Below are 27,038 nucleotides of genomic sequence, written 5' to 3' on the forward strand. Positions count from 1 at the left end.
GCCCCCTCCACGCGTCATTTTGCCCTCCAGACCTCGGTTTTCCCCCCAGATAAAATTGAGTTTCTGCAAATAACGGTGACAAAACCAAGATTAGCCTGCATAACTCAAGCATCTAGGGGATCATGTCATTATTCTGTAGTACATATTTGCCCATGTTGTGCTATATGGCTCATTTTTCGTTTTTCACTGTAGTTTTTACTTGGTTTGGGAAAATTGGCTTTAACTTAGGGGCAATTTCGAAGAAATTACGCCACAGATGACAAGTGGGGAGAGGTGGGTTTAAACCCCTAACCTTCTGAATACGGCTTTGCTGGTAACTGGGTCACTCCCCTATTTTATTAACTCAAGAGTAAAAATCTGGTTGACGTATCCTCTCCCCCGCCTAAAACCAAACTGTAATTCTCTTAAAACCTTATTTGGAGCATCTCTGCTGTTTTGCAGGGAAAGGGACATCTAAAAAGGGCAAGTCATCCTCCAATCAGTCTTCAACATCCTCCTCAACATATTCTGAGAGATTCAACTTAATACTCTCAGCTGATCCTTAGATATTGCTGATACGCCCTAGTGACAACCAGCATACACATAGTGTGTTTTGATCAGGTTCAGACTTCTTTTCCAAAGCTATGAGGGGCTATGCCATCGCCATAAACATAGTTATCTGACATAAATATAGTTATCTGACCATTAGATTCTTTTGACCCGGTGGCTCTTTCAAAATTTTGATCAAATATTTTTAGAGGGGGGTAAGCTAAAAATGGTATGGGAGAGGTGCTGGAAGCCTTCCAACCTCTTTTCAACATCCCCTGAAAATGTCCTGAAATTTTCAACTATATGCCCTTAGCCTTTCTTAAGATATTTTGGATCCGCCTTTTAGATAAACTGGATACACATACTGTCTTTTGATTCGGTTTAACATACCACTCCTTTTTCACTATTTCTTTTTGACTACCAGCAAGCACATAGCGTGTTTTGATTCTGTTTAGCATCCCTCTCAACATTTTTTAAAATTTCAACGTAACATCATAAGCCTTTTGGAGATCAATGGCCAAACATGCCGTTCCAATAGAAAACCTTTAATATTAATAGTGGGCAACCTGCATAAATTACAGTCCTTGTCCAGGGAGCATGGCTGTTAGACCTTTGGACTATTCTGAGCAAAATGGCGTTCTCAAAGTTTTAATCAGAAGCATTTTTGGGGAAAAGGGCGTGGTAGGGGAGCTGATTGCCGCCAATAGATTTTGACTCTTAAATACAGATCTAGGACTTTCATTCCCGATCGAATGAGCTCTCTCAGAAGTTTATACGACCACTCCTTCCACATGAAATGACCGTGGGGAAAATAATAATAATAAGGAAATAATAATACACCAAAACCTTAAAGCTCTTTACTATACGAAGCGTTAGAGCATTGCTACTTTTCAACGGAGATAACAGATCCCATTTCTAAATCATCTTCAAATTGCAATTTTTCTCACCGACAGTTTTGGAACCATGTTTTTTCTGGCTACTACACTGTAGTAACTACAGGCAGTGGTTTACTCCTTACTAGACGTAAATGTATCGGTGTTCAGCTTCATTTGCAAGTACACCAGTGTTCAGTGCTATATGTAATTTTACCAGTGTTCAGTTCTATACGTACATGTACAAGTGCTCAGTTCTATGCGTAAATATACAGTATGCAGTTCTATAAGTAATTGTACCTGTGTTAAGTTTTATATATAAATTCCCCAGTTTCCAAGTCATCGTTCAGTTTAGTATGTAAATGTGTCAGTGTTCAGTTTTACATGTAAGTGTACTATTGTTCAGTTCTATGCGTACATGTACTAGTTCTCAGTTCTATATGTTAAGGCTGTTGATAAAGATGTTAAAATCCCCAGGCTCTCGAAAAAAACAACTTTTTTTTTATTAAGAAATTGTTGACAATGTTGTTTTCAGTGCGACCAATTTCTCGACTGAGACGCAGAGCCCGACCCTTCAAGTTAGTAACGTTTTAGGACATAGGCCTAATCTCGATTTTTAAGAAGCTTCTTAAATTTACTATCATCACGAATGACAACAAACGTAAATGAGCCAGCCAATTTTCAATTTAATGACAATTATTCAGTTCCTGGTGTTGGCCCAGGTGTTGTTGTTGGCTGTTGGTTGGCAGTTGGCTCTCTGAAACAACATTGCGTGGTTGCATCGTAACTACAGAGCGACTTGGAATTAAATCCCTCTTCGAAGGCGGATAGTGCTGTAGTAACTATTTATTAACGACGCATTATCTTGTTTAACGCTCACATGGCGGTTTTCCCTCACTTGTCCTTTTTTTCCTTTTTTATTAAAACACGTTTGTGAATTTTCGGGTATTGTGGGATAGAGTTTGCTCTTTACTAAGTTGCGACTAATGCGGTATATTTAATAATTGGCTATTCCTTTTGGTTAACTAAATATAATATAATTATTTTATTATTTATTAGGTTGCAGCGAGAAAGAGAGCTAAACGTAAGAAAAATCGAGCCGCAACTTTTTGTTTGCGAAGACGACAATGAGATGTCGCAACGCCTCACGCTGACTAGGCAACGTAAATCTATTTTAGGTTAGTCCTTGCATAACACAAACAATAAGCTTGGTGAAATAAAAGCAAAATCATATTGTTTATATCGACTTCGTCTGTTAAATCTTGGCTAATTCCCTTGGAAAATCTACCCAGAACAATTCCCCCTGAAAAATTGCCCCCGTAAAGAATTTCCTCTGGAAAAGTTCAATTTTAGAAAAGGGTAGATTTTCTGCCGGAAGAGGTAAAAAAAAAAGGTATAATACGGCATTAGACTTTACAGTCCGTACCGGCAGTGCTGATCTCCGTTTCTTGGCCCTTCAGTCAGGAAGTGCAATGGGGGGTTGGGGGCCAGCCATCCTGTGCTTTCGCTCCAGGTACCCATTTAGAACAGGGGTCGAATCAGGCTAAGCTTACTGAGTCACGCCACTGCCCCCGTCCAAACCGAAGAATTGGGTACACCCGGATTCAAACCCGCGTCCTCTTAGACAAGGGATCCCGAATCCAGCGCACCAACCCATTCTGCCGGACGAGGGATTTTAATGGTGAATTGTCTGGGAGAGCTTTTTACAGCGAATATTTTCAGGAGGGCGGCATTTTCAACTGAGTGTTACAATTTTTTCAATTTTACACACTCCCCTCCCCCCCCTGGAATGCAATTCCTGAGAATATCCAATTTTAGAAAAGGGTAGATTTTCTGCCGGACGAGGTTAAAAAAAAGGTAAAGGATACGGCATTAGACTTTACATGCCCTACCGGCGGTGCTGATCTCCGTGTCTTGGCCCTTCAGCCAGGAAGTGCAATGGGGGGTTGGGGGCCAGCCATCCTGTGCTTTCGCACACCCTTCCTGTTTACCTTCCCCAGATTTCTCCGGGTACCCATTTAGAGCTGGGTCGATTCTGGCTAAGTTTACAAAGTCACGCCACTGACCCCCGTCCCAAACTGAAGAATTGGGTACACCGGGATCCGAACCCGCGTCCTCTCAGACAAGGGATCCCGAATCCAGCGCACCAATTCAATTTGCCGGACGAGGGATTTTAATGGTGAATTGTCTGGGAGAGCTTTTTACAGCGGACATTTTCAAGAGGGGGCATTTTCAACTGAGTGTTACGATTTTTTCAATTTTACACACTCCCCCCCCCCCTGGAATGAAATTCCTGAGAATATCCAAGGTTTGAAATAAGGCTGCTTTTGAGGAGACAAATATGAGAAATATCTTATTTTGGCCCAAATAATAAATTAGTAGCCATTGTTCCGTCAAAATAAATATTCCCTGTATTTAAAAAATAGAACCTGCGAACTACCTTAAGAGATTTAATTTAATTTGAGCAAAAATTATGAAAACAAATCGTTTACGTGGTATATTAAAATGTGTATGACTTAAAAAAAGGATCTATTGTCTTCCATAATTTCACTGGCTATTTCCAAGTAGAGATAAAAGATATTTTGCTCTTTTTTAAACCGTACTACGCAAATTCTTTTAGTATTACTAATTTTTTTGTAAATCAGCCAAATTTTTCATTAATGTACATATCTTTGTGTATAGTTAATTGTATTCTCTGTGGTTATGAACTCTGTAGTTTACAAATACCGCTGAAATGCGGTAAACCGAAACAACAATGAAGTCTAAAGGCACTGGAGGGTAATTACTGTTAATAACTTATACCTATAAACTTTCTTATGATCTTTCCAATTTGAAATCAGATCAAAAGCTTCAGCATTAACTGATCTTGTTCAGACAGACATGTGAAAGCTTTGGCACTTATGTGGAAAATATAATTCAATGTTGTCTTTAGGACTTCATCTAAAACTTTATAAAATTATACATATGCTACTACTGCTACAAAAAAAAAAAAAATACTGCAGCATTAGCCCACCTGGGGGCAACCCGACTACGCTCACCCAGCCTCCATCCCAATCTATTCAAAGCCTTCTTCTTTAAACGGTCCAAGAAAGTTTCAATTTCCCTTAAATTCCTCACAATCTCCTCCCACTCCATTAGAGGACAAGCTGATGTTCAATTGGCTCTAGAAGGTTGGCTGACAAGGACGATCTTTAGCAGTCTTTCATCCTACATCCGCAAAACATGTCCTAGTCATTTCAAACTTCCATTCATTATAGCCCCAGAAAGTGGGATTGTAGCACAATTTTTCATACAACTAAATCTTTGAATTACGGCTAGTCAGATGGTAACATTATGTATATATAGTTTAAAAATAAGGAACTTTATGGGTCACTTAAATCATGAAAAGCCCGCTTTTAAAGCCTTTAGTCAATTCCAATTCTCACTTGGCTCGCCTATATTGGCAGCTCAGCTCTTGGACCCTTTTGAACGGGCCCTTTTGAATCCCCATTGGAGATTTAAGTAGTCAGCTCTCACAATTGGGCCGTTACCTTCCTCTATCAAGGCCTGGGTTCTTGGCCTTCGGTTCGAACCTATGGTTAATTCATACATCCACAAAAACGGGACAGTTTTCTTTAGTTATCTTTACTTTTATGGTATTATATGGCTCATTTTTCAGTGTTAATTTCACTTGATTTGGGAAAATTTGCTCCAACTTTCCCCCACCTTAGAATATTGATGAAGCTACACCACTGAAAACAATACTTGAGAAAACAAGTTAAAGCGACTGATAGAAGTCGTTTTACTTGAAGGATGTGATGTAAATCTAACGTTTCTAATAACGTCTCATAACGCTTTTGTATTACCGTCACTTAGCTGTTAAATTTGTGGTAAACAAAACGTTCTGTGGTGGTAAAATACTGATAAAAATCAAAGTAGTGAAAACACCCTTGATAAGTTTTAGCTTTCCTGTTTCGTTAATGGATCAAAAATATTTTCACAGGAAAACTTGTTATAATTTCGTTTTTTTTATGGGAAAGTAGCAAATCTTTGTTGCTAACAAATAAGAAGTTTTCCTTTAAAAATAACAGGTTTTCCTTTACTTTCATTAATTACAAACTATCACCCGTATTTTGAAGGCAAGCTTTTCGCAAATGGAATACAAGATAGACAGCTAAATAATGACACCAACGTAAAAAAAACAAAGAAATTGTAGAATGGGATTTGTGAGAGTAAGAACTACAATGGGAAGGGTGTGAACCGGGGTTCACACAGAGCATTGTCTCTTGAATCGCGTTCTCCCGCTAGACAGAGTATTTTGTCTAGAAACAAGATAAGGAACCAAAGAGACTACAATCCTTGGTAATATTAGGCTAGAAACCCATGGAATCCCCAAATGAAAAGATCTGCCCCTATAATATCAAAAGTCCTCATTTTAGAGGAGGCTCCTTAAACTGGAATGAAAATAATGTTCCTAGACGAAGAAAGAATGAGTGCCATAAGAGAATGGGTACTCAAGAGCACCTGGGATTTGGCTCGTCATTGATCCCAACCAAGAGTGCCCTCGAGTATCCCTTACCCACTTAAAATAACTTCCCCGGATGTAATTTGCAAAAGATAACAACAAATAGTTAGCCGACAACTTTTCAAGTGAAACGCGGTAGGCAACTAGGCGAATAACAACACTAATTATGTCTACTTCAATATAAATATAGGTTATTTGGAAGACTAGGAAAATAAGTCGGCAAACCAAGATTAGAATATTGGAAGGTACAGTGATGACAGTGGTCAAATATGGCTCTGAAGCATGGGTGCTCCGAAAAGCTGATGAAAATTTACTAGATATTTAACAGCTAAATTACCTACGGATTGTTCTGGGTACCCGGCTGACAGACCGTATTTTAAACAGTAGTTGTACGAAAAACGTGGTTCAATCCAGCTTTCCGGGGTATAATTAAAGAAATGTTGAGATGGCTAGGCCACGTTCTGCAGATGAAGGATGACAGATTGCCGAAAATTATCCTTTTCGGCCAACTTTCTAAGGCTGAACGGAAAGCAGGTCGTCGTCGTCAGGGGTGTCATAAATAAAGATTTACAGGACATGGGGACTTCATGGGATGGTGCAGAGAGGGAGGATTTGAATTTATTGGGTTGGAGGAGCGTGTGTAGCTGTGTTGGCCTCAAGCGGCTTGGGGCTGCAGTGAGTTATTAGTAGTAGTGTTCAGAAACCCCCGAGTGTATAACACATTTCACAATTACTGTCCCCTTTTGCTATCTGCCCATAGTTTCACTTTTTTTTTCATTTTTCATTTACGATCAAACCTCACTGACCTCACATGTCATTTACGTCTCGTGAAACGCTAAGGGCTTGTCAGGTAAGTAATCTTGAATTATTCAAACATACTACAAGAGTATAGGCTAATTAATTTTTCGGCATTCAAAAATGTGTATAACTCATCAAATAACCTGCCCCATGGTAATCTTTAGTAAAAGCAAAAGATTAACCGGATGTGTGGATAGACAAGAGCTTTGAAAATTGCTAGAGTTGGCTTGAGTATATAAAAATAAATCCTAGTAAATCCTTATTGGTTTTTTAACTCATTCAGTAATCAGGCTCAACAATAATTGTAATGTAACTTAGAGGTCGATCACTTGCTGTAGCCAAAGGCAGCAATTTGATATTGGATAACTTGAATATTTAAATATTCCACGAAGCTTAGCGGGAGTGAAGGAATTTCGAGTTTATATGTTATCAATGCAATGGACTAGACGAAATGCTGTGATGACCAAGGGCAATTTCAGTTTTTAAGACTAGACTTCGTGACTTATCTAAATTTCAGCAATATGATCTCATTCCTAGTTCAATTGAAAATCGGTATATACAGAGTATTTTCAAAAACAAAATGCATCAGGAGTTAAATCAGCTTAGGCAATTTAATTTAACTATGACGATTCGTCATTGATACAATTATTTGCTTTAACACAAGACTAAGAAAAAAAAACATGTTTACTCAAATGTTTTGGGGAAAAATCAAGAACCATTTTTTACAGAGTATATGTTCAACTCTCTCATATGCTTGGGACTTCAGGCATAATTCTTCCATAGTAATTCAAACATGTAAGTTTATCAGGATTTTTTTTTCAAAATGGCCCAATGATCTATTTTGTATGTCCCACTATTGTCTTAACAATATCAAATCGTAGAGTTTCTTCTTGAAACTGATAATAATGTGATAGTATAAAAGGGGACCCTGTAGGATAAACTGTTAATTATGGGAGCAGGGGTCGGAGCGAACATACGTCCACACTACCAAAATGTATGCTGATGAATTACACCCATTTATGGTAAGTGGTAATCACAGGGTCTACCAATCATATATAGGGGAAAGGCTTTACCCTAGGAGTGCCTCCATCATAATTTTTGCAGTTTGTTATCTAGCAAAATAAAAAGTTTTCTGTCTAACTTTTAATTAATGTCTTTCAACATAAATCTTGTTGCTTTAAATGCCTCTCAGGAGTTACAATTTACTGAATAGATGCAGATTTACAAAACTTTTTTACTTCAATGAACCGACTCTCTGAATTATTTTTGAAAATAGCAACGCCTCTTTTCATTTCCATATGCAAACGTTTTAATCGTCTAAATGCAAGTTTATCTTTATGAAAAATAAAAATCAGGGGTTTCTCACTCTGTTATTAATATGACTAAAAAGTCGAAACAATGATTTCTGAGAATCCAGTGGCCGTTCTCCTGATTATGCCAATTATTTTTTTGAAACAAAAAACAAATACGGCTTTAGTCATTACTACTACTAACAAATCACGACAGAACCAAGCTGTCTGAGGCCAATAACAATCACTTCAGCAATTCTAATCAAATCTAGGTTCAATTTAGATTTCAGCAGTTTATAATTGTGGACTATTTTAAAAAACAATATGGACAGGGACTTTGATCCAGCTGGGGCACTTTAAAAATTGCTTCTTATTGGCGGATATGTTGAAGGTGAACACATCACTTCAACTTGCTTCAAAAGGTTGCAAGTGCGGGAATGTAGGACACCCACGGGAATACCAAGTTGGAATTTTTCACTTATCATTGTTAGAATAATGTAAGTCCAGAGATTTTCATAATACTTTAGTGAAAATAGATCTTTGCGTCATTATTAAACGCTTCACCCTAGTGATTTCGTCGTCCCGCACAGAAGTGGAGCCATGGCCGGCTCCACTTCTGAATAAATTGAAAAAGTATTTTTTAGGCCAAGGTTCATAGTTCTTTTTTTTTATTTATTTTTCTTTTCTTTTTTCTCTCTTTTCTGTTTATTATTATGATATAGGTTACTATTATTGATTGTTACTAATATTGATTGTTATTATTGATTAGAGATTGGTTTTTTTTTTCATGTTTCCTTTGTAGTGAATTATTAGTTAGAAAATGAGTTTTATGTACCCGCCCAGTCGAAAGTGCTTTTTTGCATCTTTCTTGAGGCGGGTACTTGCATATTAGTTAAATGTATTTGATTTATAAATAAAGTGAACTGAGTTATGGTGAGTGGTTATGGCCTTTTTCACCATTAACTTTTGTAAATTATATACATTTTCTATTCTTTTTTTCTGATGAAAAAAAAATATTTGCAATATAGTCAAGGGCTAGGAAACTACAGGTGTGTATATATTTGAGAAGCGCATTACACACATAATTGATTAGGGCTCATGACTTCGGTTTCCTCTCGAATGGGGTGCACTGATCCCGGTGTTACTGCAATACCAGGCCGACGCGTGAAGAGAACAGAGCAAACCCCAACATCCCTTCAGTTTCCAAAAATCAGTTTAATACTCTGGGTCCCATGTAGGGGCCGTGTCAGACGTTAAGCTGATAAGAACAGACACTGCACTTTGATCCCAGCCAAAAGGCCGAGAAGCGATATATTTACAAGGATTGTCAAAGAGATTATAAGAATACGAGTAAAAAAAGTTCGTCCCAACTTTAATTTCGGTTGTAATGCTCAAACAACATTCAGTTACCTCATCACTTTGTCTTTAGATTTTTATAAACAGTATAAGACATTTCCCATAATACCAAAGTTCATCTCAAAATATTAATGGTAAACGAAAAGTTTTCCAATCAAGACTTGGACAAAATTATCATTCCAAAAGCCAAAATCAGAGAAGATAAGTCTTAAATCAGAGACTAAAGAAAAAAAAAACAAGTTTTCTTAAAGGAAAGTAAGGAGCAACATCAAAACTTAAAACGAACAGAAATTACTCCGTATATGAAAGGGGCTTTTCCTCCTCAACTCCCCGCTCTTTACGCTAAAGTTCAACTCTTTCTCTTAACTTTATTTTTAAAACAGTAAGAAACTTTAATCGACGTTAATCGTTAATTCTCTTGTGTTTCAATTTCTTTTACAAAAATACCCAAGATAATACGGTCATTTGCAATGAAAATTTTCACTCCACCAGTTGACACCACTGGTATTGATCAAAAACATCAATTCATAATAACTAGATGACAAGGCCGGATCCAGTGAGCTACCCCTTGGTATTTTTGTCCGATTCTTTAAAACGTAACGCAATGCATTTCAACAAATTTCCGATGGATCTTCCAATTTTTTTGTACCCGTCCCTCCAAACAGTTTTTCAGACACGCCCAGGGGAGGGGAGAAGAATGTTCTTCGGAGTCCAAAGAGAGGAACCTCGTTGTCTTTTCAGTTTCTTTAACAAAATACTTTAACAAAAATTCATTAACTTCAATTCAAGGAAATTAAAAGGGCTAGGCCATATCCAGTGCCCCCCACCCCCGATATTTTTGTCTGATACATTAAAGCGTAACACAATGCATTTAAACAAATTTCAGATGCCTTTTTCTAACCTTTTTATACCCCCCCCCCCCTTCCAAAATAAAATTCTGGACACGCCCGTTAGGAGGGGAAGAGCACTCTTCATAATTCAGGGAGGAAAAGTTGTTTGTTTTTTACCGTTTCTTTAACAAAAACACATACAAAATTCAAGCTCTTTTTCAATAATAATATTACCATAAGAAAATTTTCTTGAATCTGGGAGGGGAAATGCAGAAAAAAATCTATTAGGAAAATATCCCCCCATCCCCCTCACTGAAGCTAAATGTGCGTACATGCTACTTGGTAACAATACAAGTTATATTCCGAGATTATTAAATTTGCTCCAAAGATGGACACAAAAGCTGAATTTAGATGTGAATACGGTTTAAAGGCTCTTTTAATGCCCATTCAAAATAAGATTTAACTAATAACGAGATTTAGCCAACGTTCATTTGACCCAATCAGAATCTTTAAATAATTTTTTTTATCTTCTTAGCTAATCTTGGTATAAGGAAAATTTTATTGTAAATGGAGCATCGCACACTTTTAGCCAGAGGACAATTTTAGTGCTTTTGGTAGTCCAATATGAGCGAAAAATGAGCGTCAGTAGACAGATCAACGCAAGACATAAAAATGCGCTCTTTAGTGTGAATCCTAATTTTTTTTAAACAGCATAAACCGTTTCAACTTACTGGATCTTCGTATGCAAAATTCATGAAAGATCTCTTGGAAGCGCGTAATTGACTTTTACTCTGTCTCCAAGACATATTCCGAATGCTGTTCCTAATTCCAGACTCACTGCCAGGCTGACAACGACGCGCGAAAGTTGCACGGTTCTGCCGACGTCGAACAACCAATAGAAAGACAAGGAACGATAGAAGTAGCAGTCCAAGGATGACTGCTACAGTAATCCCGGCGATCATTCCTGTAGCTGGTACATGGTGGCGCGGGTTTGCAGCAAGAGATTCTGGACTCGGCCGTACGGATTCCTCCAATGAAATCTGAAAGTAAGAATAAATTTAGTCGGGTATTATCAGTTTAGTTTATCAGTAAATACTACCAAAACTACTAACAACAACTCATTGTAGCATGAACTTGACTGAGGCTAACGCAGCTACACACGCTTCTCCTCTATCCCAATCTATTCAAAGCTTTTCTTCTTACAGCCTCCCAAGAAGTTCCAGTTCTCTTCGATTTTTTTCTTACGATCTCTCCACGACCCATTCAGGGCCAACCAGCTTTTTGTTTGGATGGATGGTCCAAAAGGGCAATTGTTGACAATTTGTCATCCTTCATTCGCAAAACATGTCCTAGCTGTGCCATCCTGTCTTTCATTATAGCCCTAGAGAGCGGGATGAAACTAAATTTATCTTATAGCTTATTGTTTGAGATACAGTTAGTCAGACGGGTAGTCACACGGGTTAGAAGGCTAAACCATCCAGAGTTATTTTTTTGGAAAAAATCTTGTCAATCTCCCATAGCGCCCACGTTTCAGAACCATCCTTGAACTTGACCACTGTTATCAGACCCATGCATTAGTAAACATCTGATGTGAAAAGGAAATTCCCTTCAAATCTCACTAACATAAAGGTAATGTGATCAGTACAACCAAATAATACAGAAAGCTGAAATTTTAGAAAGTAAAAGAAACTGTTTATTTTGCTGCATTATGCTTCCAGAAGGAAGCATGTTTTGCCAAAACTAGTAAATAATAAATAAAAATCAACAATAAAACGCTAAACCAATATAAAAATAATAATAACCTCAAATTACTTATCCAACAATGATAAACTATGTTAAAATGAAAAAAATAAAACCAATATTCTTTAATATTTACTTTAGTGATTCTACGAAATCACTAAAAGATTTAGCTATTAGCTACACCTGAATAAAACTGTAAAGCTAAAAATCAGAATCTTTAAAAACTGAATGAAATTAAAGTGAAAATTTCACAAGAAGGAAAACATTCTTGTTTCAATACAAAACCCTTGCAGGTTATGAAGTAAACAGACACAAAGCACAAGATTTGCAATGCTAGGGAAGCAAACTGTTGCAGCAATTTTGGCAGCTACAACGGCAAGAGTACTACGGGAGCAGCATTTTGGTTACGTTTCTTAACCGTGGATTAAGAAACGTTAATTAGTGTTAAGAAACGTTATCCTCTATTTCCTGACGTTCAATCAATATTACTAATTATCGAAAAGATTTTTCATCATAAAAAAAAATAATAAAATGATCCTTAAAAATAATCTCAAAATATGCCATGTTCTTAATACTAACTTTATTCCCTATTTCCTGACGTCCAATCAATGTTACTATTTTTTAAGTGCACTATATATACAAGCTAATGCTGCATTAACCCTTTGTCCGTGAGGACAGGGGTTCGAGTCTTGGTATCGCTCACTATTTGGTGTGGAACTGGGTGTCAGTGGCGTGACTCTATAAGCTCAGCCAGAGTCAACCCAGCTCTAAATGGTTGCCTTGAGAGATCTGCGTGATTTAAACAGGAAGGATGCGCAAAGGTGCAGGATGGCTGACCCCAACCCCCCATTGCCCTTCCTGGCTGAAGGGCCATGAAACCGATATCAGCATCGCCGGTAGGGATTTTAAAATCCAATGCCGTATTACTTACCTTTCTTTTTACCTCAAAGCATGAAACCTTACAATACCAGTGCTGCTATTTCTACAATTTAAGCATGTGCAAGCTAGGGTTAGATTATTTCAACTAGAAACATAATATCTATTGTGTCTTGCAGAAAACGGACGGTAAATAAAATATTATCTCATGTCCTATTACCAAGTGCTTGCAGTGTAAAAAGTTTTCTAACAATTGCAAAACTACGTCATTCTGTTATATTATTGTTTAGTATCATCGTGTTGACCGCTTCTACTGAAAAAAAAAAGAAAAAAAAAGTTGCCTACCTCAAATTTATAAGAAATGAATAAAAGGTAGTCCAATTGATGCAAGTATGCAACCCCGCGTCCATGAGGATGAACGGGCCTAATGATTTTTGTTTACAAGTAACTATGTGTGATAAAAAAGAAACAAAAGAATAATGAAACGTTGAACTCAACTAGAGCCCAGGCTGTGATGTTCAACAGTCTAAAATTCCTCGATTAACGTCTTTTTGCCCCAAAATTTCCTCCCACCGAATTGAAAGCGAATGTGGAAACTTTAGTACGAAGACTAGATGGAGCCCAAAAGTGTTGGGCGCCTCTAAAATCCTTCTGCTGTGTTCCTCTGGCCCAAAATTACTCGTCCCATACATTCCAAGCGGACTTGAGTTTGGAGAAGAAGAATACGACTCAATAAATAAGCACCATAATATCCCTTTGACATACGAAAAAAGCGTGGCTTAGGGCTATCATCTAGGGGTGTAAATGATAGATAGGTTAAGATTGTCACGTTTGCAATGGAATGCCAATTGTCTGATTACTGATGCTTTACCCTTTTCCCTCTATTCACTTAATTTTAGATTTTTACATAAGTGCAAATCTAGTGAACATACACTTTTGGGATTTTTTTTTTTACTAAATCCATGGCAAAGAATGTAGCAGGGGAGTTACCAAAATTATGTGTTCTTGAATTAGTGGTTCTTGGGTTTTTCAAGTATTAATAAAAAGAAAAATCAAGTTTTAGTGCAATTTGTGAGGAATTGGGAAGGGGGGGGGGGGTAGTCCCCCTAATAGAGTAATATATAGGATGGTTTGTGTTTGTTTTAATTTTGAAGCCACCCAACTTAAGGCCACTGCATTCATTCGAAAATAGCGTTTTTTTTTAAATTAGATTTTTTTGAGGCTAGATTGTCTTGTGAGTGCATCTAGATTGACAAAATTCCGTAGGGGTTTCCACTTTCAGAAATCAAGTACACCAGTTGGTGCGTTCCAAGCTGGCAGAAATCTTTTCAAGCGTGGCGAAACTATGCGGCAAACGCGGTGTTCTGGGATGTACACAGTGTTTGAAAAGTGGCAACCTCCTTAGAAAATTTTTGCAAACCCTGGGTGGCTTCTGCAGGCACACATGGGTGTCAGTCGAGAGGTGGGCTTGTGGAACTGTGTCTCCAGACTGGTGAAGATTCGGCACATGTCCTGGGTGCCCATGGAGTGCAAAGGTAGATCTAGGGTCTAAGGCAAGAGGAAGGCTGGTGGAATACAAAGACACAACCAAACTGTCGCAACCAAGTAGTAGCTTAATATTTTAAGCGATGCGTCGTTTCTATGTGGGTGGCAGCATTTAATGATAAAACCTTATCATTGCCAGAATGACATCTGTCTGATGGAATCTAAAACAAAAATAATTCCAAGCCGTTTCTTTAGACCTGATACAAACACGCCTTGAATGACAAATCTTTGGTCATGTACACGACACCCAAAAGAAGTATAACCAGTCTCGGATTTCTTATCTATAATTTATCGAAATTTAAAGTCTAGTTGGTGGCATACCCTTTTACTCATGCTTTACGAGTAAGCTCATTTCTTGGGCACCAGGGGGAAGGCTTGAAAATTTTAAAAGCATAGCCCCCCCTCATCATGACTTGTAAAAAAGTGGGTAAAAATGAAACGCATGATGTTCATCTAATGGCCAAAAATGACTTTTTTCACAGCTGGAGGCCCCCTCACATCAAGAACAAAACATAGCTAAAAAAAGCCCTATTTCAGGCTCTTTCCTATTTTTATTTATTCTGGAATCTCAACACCTTGTTCAGTGTTCGAAATTTATTCACTGTAATATATTGTTATATGTTGTATATAATATATAATATATTTTATTCACTATATACACTGTCGACCATTCGTCAATTTCAACTGTTACGTTAAAAGTTGTCAAAAGCTCCTTTACAAGTCAATTAAAATTGAAGAGCCTCTCGTGTCAAAAATTGAGTGCCAAAGGGGGGCGTGACCTATGCTTAGAAAGTCTGCTGTGTGTAGTGGAACAAGCCGAGAGGGGAGGCCTCTCAGATAAGATCCAATTTTCCTCTACTACCTGTACAGCTACTTTCTAGTCAAATCGTATGAAAATTGATCCCATTGAGCAATTTTGAAGAATGCATCTTCTCGCTTTACACACCCTGTACCATTTTTGTATCTTCTTACTACAGGCGACTGAACGATGAAAATTTTCAAATGATTTTATGGGATCAATATTCGCATGCTTTAGCAGAAAAGAAGTCTGACAGGTAGCAGAAGAAAGTGAGATTTTAACAGCCAGGTAGTTTAACTTTTAGTTAACCATGACCTCAATAAAAGCTTGATTCGACAATTTATTTTAAAGCTTTTTTGCGATATTTTAATTCCCTTTTTATTCAGCTAAATCCACGAAAAAAAATTCTGGACTTCAACTCCCCACAGTAGCGTTGTGAAACTGTAATCCTTACATATTATGAACCTTAAATATATACTACTTACCCCAAAGAGCCATTGCGTATTTATTTTTTCGGGGGGAGGAGGGGGGTCAATAGCTTAAGACTTTCAAAGCGGGTATATTGAAGAACATCCAGTTTGAACAATGTAGAAGTGTCCCTTTGACAGTCCGTGTTTAAAGAAGGTTAGGCTCAGGAAGGGAGGGGGGTTATCATCAGCTTTCTCAAAATAGCATATGAAAAAAATATATATTGAAACAGACAAATTTATCTGTTTTTAAGGAGTACGTAAGGAGGGAGCACACACAGTGATAAAACCTAGTAAACAATTGTCATTACCAAGGCCGTATCCATGGGTTGGGGGAGGTTTGATCCCCCCGAAATGTTTGTCCTAATCGTCAAAACGTAACAAAAATATATATATACAAATTTTGATATTTTTTTGAAATTTTTGTACACCTCTCCCCAACAGAAATCTAGGATACGGCCCCGGTCAGGGCATATACAGGCCCCGTAATATCCTCGGAGGGCTTATTAAAGCAAACACTGTTACCAGGATTTCATGCTCTCTTTAAGCCGCATTGTTCTATTCATAAATTTTTTACATTCATAAATTTTTTTATTCATGAATTTTTTAGATCGGCATATGGTGTTTCAAAGTTGTAAGAAATAGGCCCTTTTCCAATTTTTTTCGAAGTTGCTGCACTGACCAGCGTTTACTTAAGCAGACATCCCAAGTTTGTCGCTGAGTTCCGAGACGTATGGTATTGTAGTAAAAGTTTTGTTCTCAATTGTCAATGTAACTGAATCAAGGGGGACGGGCTCCCTATTTTCCTGTATTACCTTTTTTAATCGTCTATCTATAATGTTCTCAATGAGGTTGATTGGGTAGCCATTGAAGAATAGAATATTTTTAACGTAATCTAACTCAGACTTTACATGATTATGTAAAGATGTTTTTAGAGCCCTGTCGACTAAAAAATTACTACCCCTCTTTTCACAGAAGGAGAGTGATTCGACGTGAAATATAGATACTGATCATTATGAGTCGGCTTTCTATATATAGAAAATTCAAGGCAAAACATAATCTCTGTCAAACAGTTCGTGGTGACGAACTGTAGTAAGGAGCGACCCGGCTCAATAGAAACCAAAACTCTAAAAAATGGATTTTGATACCAATAGCTACATCATCGCATTTTAATGCTGATTTTAAATATACAAATTTCATCAAGTTTAGTCTTACGCATCAAAAGTTACGAGCCTGAGAAAATTTGCGTTATTTTAGAAAATAGGGGGAAACACCCCCTACAAGTCATAGAATATTAACGAAAATTACACCATCAGATTCAGCGTATCAGAGAATCCTACTGTAGAAGTTTTAAGCTCCTATCTACAAAAATGTGGAATTTTGTATTTTTTGCCAGAAGGCAGATCACGGATGCGTGTTTGTTTGTTGTTTTTTTTTTCCCAGGGGTGATCGTATCGACCCAGTTGTCCTAGAATGTTGCGAGAGGGGTCATTCTAACGGAAATGAAAAGTTCTAGTGCCCTTTTCAAGTGACCAAAAAAATTGGAGGGCGCCTAGGCCCCCTCCCACGCTAATTACTTTTTCCCAAAGTCAACGGATCAAAATTCTGAGAGAACCATTTTATTCAGCGTAGTCGAAAAACCTTATAACTATGTCTTTGGAGACGACTTACTCCTCCACAGTCCCCGTGGGAGGGGTTACAAGTCACAAACTTTGACCAGTGCTTACATATAGTAATGGTTATTGGGAAGTGTACAGGCGTTTTCAGGAGGATTCTTTGGTTGGGGGAGGGGTTGAGAAGAGGGGGATATACTGGGGGAACTTTCCATCGAGGAATTTGTCATGGGGAAGAAAATTTTCATGAAGGGAGCGCAGGATTTACTAGTATTATTTAAAAAAAAAACAATGAAAAAATAAATATGAAAAAGTTTTTTTCAGCTGGAAGTAAGGAGCAGCATTAAAACTTAAAACGAACAGAAATTATTACCCATATGAGGGGCTCACCTCCTCCTAATACCTCGCTCTTTACGCTAAAGTATTTTTAGTAATGTCAACCATTTATTCTACGGCTTTTGTGATTCAGGGGTCATTCTTAATGAACTGGGACAAAATTTAAGATTTAGTGTAAAGAGAGAGGTACTGACGAGGGGGCAAACCCTCTCATACGTGTAATAAAAACATGAGAATAAAAAATTCTTTACGTAGCCTAATTTATAAGTTACGTATTTCTTTTACTAATAAAAAGATTCATAAAAAATTAAAAGTTCTAGTTGCCTTTTTAATAAACCAAAAAATTGGAGGGCAACTAGGCTTCCTCCCCCGCTCTTTTTTCTCAAAATCATTCGATCAAAATTATGAGAAAGCCATTTAGCAAAAAAAAAATATGCAAATTTCATTTTAATTATTCCTCTGCGGAGAGCCAAAATCAAAACTTGCATTGATTCAAAAACGTTCAGAAATTAAATAAAAAAAAAACAAGTTTTTCAACTGAAAGTAAGGAGCGACATTAAAACTTAAAACGAACAGAAATTACTTCGTATATGAAAGGGGTTGCTTCCTCATCAACGCCCCGCTCTTTACGCTAAAGTTTTTTACTGTTTTAAAGAAGAGTTGAGAGAAAGAGTCTAGCCTAGCTTTTTTCGCTGCTGATCTTATAGGTCTATTAATAGGTTTTTATATCTATTTATATATATTTTATTTATAGGTCTATTTATATCTATCTTATAGGTCTATAAGATCAGCAGCGAAAAAAGCTAGGCTGGCATTAAAGACCTGTTTTTAAATCATTGTCTTTCATTTCATTGAATTGCCTCGTTTCATAAAAATTTATTTTTCAGTCCTGGTTGAACTTCGCTGAGGTAAGGATGCTGGGACGGTTTTGAAAAAATTGTTCATTTTAGTTTTATTGATTTTATCCTCTCGTAAGTTGTTTTTTCTTATTTGTATTGCTGAGGACGGCCCTTGGACATAGGGCCGAAATATTCATTCTAATTTGTTTCCCACTGTCTTAAAACATTCCCTATTGTTCTTCTTGTTTTTGGTGTTTGTGATGGAAAGGCAGTGTGGTCTTCGTCGTTATTTATATATGTGAACAATAAACCAATTGTGTAACTTACAGTCCTTTGATTGGGACTACGGAGGCGGGGTTCTTCGGGTCAGGAAATCGCCAAAGGCATAGTTATTAAAACCTTTATGCTATACTGAATCAGACAACTGTCTCAAAATATTGATCGTAACTCTTTAGGAGAAAAGGAGGTGTGAGAGGGGCGTTGGTTGCCCTCCAACCTTTTAGGTCACTTAAAAAGGGCAATATAACTTTTACATTTTGTTCCAATGAGTCTTCTTCGAATCTTCTAGGATCATTGGTTCAATAGTCACCCGAGAAAATCCGTGATCTTTTTCTGGCAAAAATAACAAAGAATTCCACATTTACATTGATAGTGGATTGAAACTTCCACAGCAGGATTTCCTGATACGCTGAATCAGATTGATGACGTGTTTAATATAGATTCTATGATCTTTTTAAAGAGTTATCTCCGTTTTATAAAAATCGTAGCTTCAGCCTCAGTATCGTAGCTTCTGATGGATAATATTAAACATTAAAATAAATATCTTAATAAAAAGCCAATTATTTTGATGTATCTATTGTTATCAAAATTTCCTTTTTTAAAGTTTCAGTTAGGATTTGGCAGAGTCACTCATGACTTTCATTTCGTTACCACAAACTGTTTGATAAACTGATAAACTTAAGTGTTGAAGCATCACACTATTTCCATACGCTCTCAAAAAAATTTACAACGCTTTTCATCGCCGAAGAGTAAATAGTACCAAAGTTAGTTCCCTGTGGAATACCACAAAAAACAGGTTACGGAACTTTAAAAAAAAATATTATCATACTGCACTTTTTATTCTTTTTCGCAGGTCAGAAACCTGCGAATAATGTCTGACGTGATTTGGTTTTTCTGTATGCTAAGCTATAGAACTTGCTTTCCATGTTAATTATTAGTCCAGAGAAAATGGGTTAGAAATAGTTATTGCTAAAACAGATTTTAAATAAAAGGTTGAAATATTCCTGCATTACAATTTGCAAGTCAATTAATTCTGTGACTAATCGTTCGCTCGTTACTAGGTTGCAGCTGCTTCTGCAATTCCGATCTGTAGTCAGCAACATTTCTGTATTCTGTTCAAAAGACATATATGTAAGAGTCATTGTAGAACTGCGATAGATCCAAACAATAAGTATAATCTTGAATCTTAGGGGATTCCTGTAAAGGTATGAATAGGCTACAACAACTAGAATATTACCTTCTCCAAATAGCGATTGCCGACTATTGGAAACACACCCAAAAAGTGAAGTTAGATTAATCCTAATGAAAAGTAACAAAACATGATGATAAAATAAAACCTAACTCAACCTAACCTAAACTAACCCAACCTAACATCACTTAGCCTACCCCTACCCCCATCCCCACCCCTAATGTGCAAACATAGAGCCCAAATGACACAAGGCCAATGTATTGTATCATCCCTCACCTGTTTTTGTAGCTATGAAACCAGTTTTCTGAAATGCAACATAAGCGTAATTCTTTAATGTATTTACAATAACCGACAAGTACCAGCAGTTCATTGCGTTTTTGTTTAAAATACTGTATAATACTGGGCTGCTGTTCTTGCCTCCCAAAAAATTTGAAAATACAAAAAATGGCTTTTTTCGACATTATAGAAAGGTGTGATACTGCCTGACAAAATCCTTTTACAAACCTTTGTCCCTGAACTATTTCTATTTTTCTTGTAAGATTACCATTCTTAATCGCTTTAGAAGTTTATGTGGCTAACGATCTAGCATGTCATCAAGTGACTAATGATGCTACCTGAATATGTTGTATAAAAAAAAAAAGGAACTGACATAATTTTGAAGATTGTAGCTATTTTAAGCATGACTCACAAAATAAATAAAAGACATATTACAATTTTTCACAGACACGGAAGAAAGCAAAAACTTTGTTACCCAAAATTTTAAATATTTTTTAGATTTCCCATGCATTTTTAAAGCTAACAGGAGTCCAAAAAACGTTTAGAAAAAAGTAGAGATCCAGACCACGCAGAATGATCTCCTAGCATGCATTACTTGCTGTCCACATTGTTCTTTTTCAGAAAAGGTTTCAATCTCCTCACATCCAGAAACTTGTAATTGGCAAGAACAGTGTCACAAACCCGAGTGTCCTAGGATAGCTCCAAAATATAGGCTAAAAATGAAATGAATGAAGTTCCTTACCTTTCTAGCCAATGGAAAGTCTTCTAATGAAGTTTTCTTCTCAAGTCCACGCTCAAGTGCCTCTGTGAGACGGTAACTGTAAATACCATGATAATCTGTGACATAAACAAGTGCTGCAACTGATTCAGACACTGTACGACGGCGCCTCGAGCTATGCAGCTCAATAGCACAACGAGCAATATTATAAATCACAACTTGTTTTGGTGAAATAGTCTTTCCAATCTCCCTTGACACGACGTTGGAAAGAGCTGAACGGAAGTCATCAATGTGATGACACAGCTCTTGCCATGTGGTATCGACGTTAATTCGAAGGTATAATGAAACTCTTGGTTCTGGTTCCTGGGTAGAATCTGGAACATATATGCCGTGGGTTGTAGAGGGAGACGTGGATATGTGTTCTGTGGCAGCCTGAGTCTGGCGTGTTGGAGACCTAGTTTCGATGGTGTATATATTCTCACTCGCAGCAGCTGTATTTGCAAAAGTGCTTGTCTCTGGAAGAAAAACAAATCACAATTTGTTAAATGTCTTGGCATAAATAGAATAACTTCTAGTTAAAAGATATTTAGCTGACCTTCTCCTCTTTTATGGATCATCTGTGAGGGGGTCAGAAATATGAGAGGACCATTTATATATTAGTTGACCCCTAGAAATTCAACAAAACTATTATTAGAAACTAACAATAATTTTTCTTTCAGAAAAATTATTTTCTGAATCCAAACATCTTATAAACTTAGCTTTCACAGAAAGTTATTTCTGGAAATGTTTCATGCTTTACTGCGTATACCATTTTCTATTCTTACTATAAAGTGTCTTAGCTCGTACCAAGTAGGTCTGAGTCTTTTTGTCCCACGTGGCAGGGAGAAGGTGAGACGAGACCAGTACATTCAGAAAAACATCTGGAAGAATAGATTTCCGGGAGCAATTTTTGTGGATTCCCTAATTTTATCAAACACACAAGATAGATAAGTACAAATATTCAAACAGAGCCAACAGGTATCTCGGAACGCTCAAAACGAATGGCACAAAAACAACTTTTGGAGAATATATCCCTTTCGTATTGAGGAGAATAGGTTAGCTTTCAGAATGATTCAAAGAGCCGACTTCAGATGAATTAACAAAATATTAATTACCAAGGAAAGGTTATTAACACAAGTGCACACACGTCCGACTCCCTAAGGATGGGTGTTGAGAGAATTTTCTCCGGGGCAGAAAAACTGAAAAAGCTATTTTAAGACCATAGTTTTTGGGCCTGGGCTTATCATAGAGAACTCTCCCCTATATCACCTATGTACAGGTAGGATTAGTAAAAGTACCATAAGAATATTTAGGGGTAGTTGTACCCCCCAAGGAGAAATAAGAGCTGATGGAGGAGAAAGCGACTGATTTTTAGATACATTTTGATTCTTTTCTGTTCAACCCCTAACTTAATGTTAACCTTAAACGTTTATGAAACGACAAATTTCAAAACTAAGCGCAATAAAATAAAGATGCCTAAGTAAAGATCCATGTGGGCACAATGTATTATTTATTTATTTATTTATTTGTTGTTTAGACCAGGATACTTTTAATCAAAGGAGTTGTTGTAGAAACTTCAAAAAGGGCTCATTCGATTGGAAATTGAAAGGCCTGGTGCCGTTTTTAATAATCGAAAGTGATCGGAGCCCAACTAACACCCTCCTAAGCCCACCATTTCCCAAAACACATTCAATCAAAACATTGATATAGCCATTTTTTTAAATGTTGTTGAAAGATCCGGAAATTATGTTGAGGATAACAACCCACGCACAGCCCTCAGGGCAAGGGTTGTAAGTTATGCCCTGGGGACATTTAAGGTTTGTATAGAAAGGGTGGTCACATAAACTTCGGAGGGGTTCATTGAATTACTAATCAGAAATTTTAGTGGTCTTTCTGACATTCAGAGTGATCGCAAGGTGGATACCCCCCCCCCCCATGAACACACCCCGTATTTTTCCGAAATATATCTGATAGATATTTTGAGATGGACATTTGTTGTTATAAAAACTTCAAAAAGAGCTCATTCGTTTGAAAAATTAAAAGGGCTAGTGCCCTTTCTATTGGTTGAAAGTAATTGGAGGGCAACTAACACGCCTCCCACGTCCACCTTTTCCCTAGACACATCCAATCAAAATTTGGATGTAGCCGTTTTGTTCAACGTAATTGAGAGGTCCGAAAATTATGTTTTTGAGGATGATAACCCCTCCCCCCACAGCCCTCAGGACAGGGGTTATAAGTTATGCCCTGGGTGCGTATAAGGTATGTATAGTAAGGATGATCGTAAAAACTCGGGCATGAGCTCATTTGATTGCGAATCAGATGTTATAATAGGCTTTTTGAGATTCAGGGTGATCAGAGGCTGGATAACCCCTCCCCTACACACATCTTATTGTCCCGAAATACATGTGATAAAAATTTCAAGAATACCATTTGTTGTCAAAGAGCTCATTCGACTGAAAATTGAAAGGGCTAGTACTCTTTTAATATCCAAAAATGATTGGAGGGCAACCAACCCCCCTCAAAGCCCACTCTTTCCTCAAACAAATCCATTCAAAATTTTGAGATATCCATTTTAGTCAACGTATATATATATATATATATATATATATATATATATATATATATATATATATATATATATATATATATACGTATATATATATATATATATATATATATATATATATATAAATATATATATATATATATATATATACATATATATATAAAATACATATATACATATACATATATACATATATACATATACATATATACATATATACATATATACATATATATATATATACATATATACATATATATATGAAAATTGAAAGGGCTAGTACTCTTTTTAATATCCAAAAATGATTGGAGGGCAACCAACCCCCCTCAAAGCCCACTCTTTCCTCAAACAAATCCATTCAAAATTTTGAGATATCCATTTTAGTCAACGTATATATATATATATATATATATATATATATATATATATATATATATATATATATATATATATATATATATATATATATATATATATATATATATATATATATATATATATATATATATACGTATATATATATATATATATATATATATATATATATATATATATATATACATATATATATATATATATATATATATATATATATATATATATATATATATATATATATATATATATATATATATATATGCGTGTGTATATATACGTATCAAATCCTCGATTAAGCGAAATATCCCTGCCCCCCATCCCTCAAATTTCTGGGTACTTCATATTCAAATTATCATAAAAAAATGGTTGTCTTTATGTACGTTATCAAAGGAAAAGTGAAGAATGAGTTTGGGAACCAACTTTTTCTTGATACTTGAATTTTTACTGACGAAGTGCTGTCGAATTCGACTAATTAGTTTTGCCTAATTGTTTCGACTATCAACGTGGCAATATCGAGGCAACCATAAAAACGTCATGAAACGGCCAAAAGAAATTTTTTTGGAAAACGTCAGGTGTAGGGCCTAAGTAGACCTAAAATGAGTCCAGGAGGCAAAAGATTTTTTTTGATTTGCTGGGCATTATTTAACATTACTGAACATTATTTAGAACCTAGTTTCATAATTTCTAATTGATCATTAATAGCAAATAAAATAATAAATTGACGCTTTGCGGGATCATTTCCTGCTAACGAAAAAGGAAAAATTCAATTTTTACCTTAGTCGTAGCAAGCGAATTGAATAGAGAATTTGTGAGTGTCGTAGTTTCTGGGTTGGGTGGGAATAACCCGGAAAAATGCTTGAAGGAAATGACTAAACGCCGGAAACCTTAAAAAGAAAGTTAAAAACTGAGCCAAAGAGGCGTTTTCTTTATATTTTTTACAGCAAAGAATATGTGACTATAATTACATATAAGTGTGGTTACCACACTTCTTAGCATTAGGCCTACTTATTCAGTTAATGCCACCTATGGTACTCTATCTTAGGCTACTTTTATAGCTCCTAAATATTTTTACAAACCTATATTTTTAATATATAATATAAGACATTTATTTCTTTCCCTTTCAAATCCCCCTTTCAAAGACAAACAAAAATATTCGCGGTTATTCAATAATCGTGTAAGTCCGAACAAGAGTTGTCCAAAATAAACAGAAAGATAATTTTTAGATACATTTGAAATCTACAGTTTCATCAAGAAAGAATGTAGAAGGAGCGGGGATAGAGTACGTGCCTGGAGAATCTACATATATAAAAATAAGTTGTTTGTTTGTGTGTCTGTCGACTTACGTCATGTTTGTGTGTCGACTGACGTCATGTTTGTCGAGTGACGTCATTATAAGGATTGAGCTGTATGTCGTCATGAAGTCGTTTGTCGACTGACGTCATGTTTGTCAACTGATGAAATTACAGAAATTACAGACCGGGACACCGGGGCACAAATGACGACCGGGACACCGGGACACAGGGAATATAAATGACGACCGGGACACTCAAAGAGAAATTACAGACTGGGACACCGGGACACAAATGACGACCGGGACACAGGGAACATAAATGACGACCAGGACACAGGGACACAACTACAACGGGGACGCCGGGGGGCACAGGGGAATATATATAAATGACGACGGGGACACAGGGAATGTTCGATTAGCAATCACCATCAACAAAGCTCAAGGGCAATCATTAGAATAATGAGGTATAGATCTGAATACGGATTGTTTTTCCATGGACAATTATATGTTGCATGTTCAAGAGTCGGTAAACCTGACAGTCTATTTATATGCACAGACAATGGGACAGCGAAGAATGTTGTATATTCGCAAGTTTTACGTAGTTAAAACATATATATATATATATATATATATATATATATATATATATATATATATATATATATATATATATATATATATATATATATATATATATATATATATATATATATATATATATATATATATATATATGTATATATATATATATATATATATATATATATATATATATATATATATATATATATATATATAAATAATATATATATGTATATATATATATATATATATATATATATATATATATATATATATATATATATATATATATATATATATATATATATATATATATATATGTTTTAACTAGGTGGGACACAGGGACACAACTACAATGGCGCGTAACCAATATGGAGCGTATTTTTCAACAGAATAGTCATGTTCATTTTCAATTCGTTTAAATGTTTTATTGTTAGTTACTCCTGTGTTGGTTGTTGTGCACCGGTAATTTCAACTTCAAATGAACCCTCTTCGGACATTCTATGACCACTGATTTGATACGAATAGCTTTGATGGATAACAAAAAAAAGCATCTGAGAACTTCTTTCTTGAGACCGAGGATCTGAGACCCTCCATCTAAAAACTTCCACGGGAAAAAATGTGAAACTTATACTTCCTGCTCTTAGATATGCTGAGTTTGCTGGTTTAGTTTTTGTCTTGAGCTGTTCCAAGATCCGAAACTGATTATTTTACATTGTTTTTTATTCACTACTTTTATAATATTTTAAATCTGTAGTAGACGATAGAAAATCATGGGTCAACATACTTGTAAGAGGTTTCATATCGACAAATTTAAAACCGGAATAGATCAATTTGTGTTTCATTGGTGAATAAAAACAGTTAGATCAATTTGTGTTTCTATTGGTGTTTCACAGGAAACACCAATAGTAATAAATGTGGCTAAGACCACCTGATGTCATATATATATATATATATATATATATATATATATATATATATATATATATATATATATATATATTATATATATATATATATATATATATATATATATATATATATATATATATATATATATATATATATATATATATATATATATATATATATATATAGCAGATGACTATCCTCAACGGAAACAAAGTTTGGAAACAAAAACGGAACGGAAACAAAAGAAACAACAACAAAGTTTGACTCTTTAACTCTACTTTTTAAATTAGTAAAAAAAACTTTAGCGTAAAGAGCGGAGCGTTGATAAGGAAGCAGTCCCTTTCTATACGAAGTAATTTCTGTTCGTTTTAAGTTTTAACACCGCTCCTTACTTTCCGTTAAAAAAACTGTTTTTT

At 36.0% G+C, this 27,038-nt stretch overlaps 2 protein-coding genes and 2 non-coding genes across 6 annotated transcripts in view; 1 reads left to right on the forward strand and 3 right to left on the reverse strand.

Annotated features, from left to right (window-relative positions):
• The window catches only part of LOC136026532 (rap guanine nucleotide exchange factor 4-like), a 788,659-nt gene that overhangs the window by 362,730 nt on the left and 398,891 nt on the right, over positions 1-27,038 (forward strand). The gene's annotated exons all lie outside the window — the stretch shown is intronic.
• LOC136026726 (U5 spliceosomal RNA) lies at positions 6,795-6,909 on the reverse strand. The gene has a single exon (XR_010617408.1). It is a non-coding gene; the product is annotated as a U5 spliceosomal RNA (small nuclear RNA).
• LOC136026715 (U2 spliceosomal RNA) lies at positions 9,111-9,302 on the reverse strand. The gene has a single exon (XR_010617401.1). It is a non-coding gene; the product is annotated as a U2 spliceosomal RNA (small nuclear RNA).
• The window catches only part of LOC136025614 (uncharacterized), a 45,749-nt gene continuing 29,223 nt past the window's right edge, over positions 10,513-27,038 (reverse strand). The window contains exons 3-4 of the mRNA XM_065701608.1: positions 20,879-21,369; positions 10,513-11,217 (exon numbers count right to left, since the gene is read on the reverse strand). Coding sequence (XP_065557680.1) covers positions 10,900-11,217; positions 20,879-21,369 — 809 coding nt within the window. The 3' untranslated portion in view covers positions 10,513-10,899. The remainder of the gene's footprint in view (positions 11,218-20,878; positions 21,370-27,038) is intronic.

Source organism: Artemia franciscana, chromosome 4, assembly GCF_032884065.1.
Source record: "Artemia franciscana chromosome 4, ASM3288406v1, whole genome shotgun sequence".
In the NCBI taxonomy this organism is placed as follows: Eukaryota; Metazoa; Arthropoda; class Branchiopoda; order Anostraca; family Artemiidae; genus Artemia; species Artemia franciscana.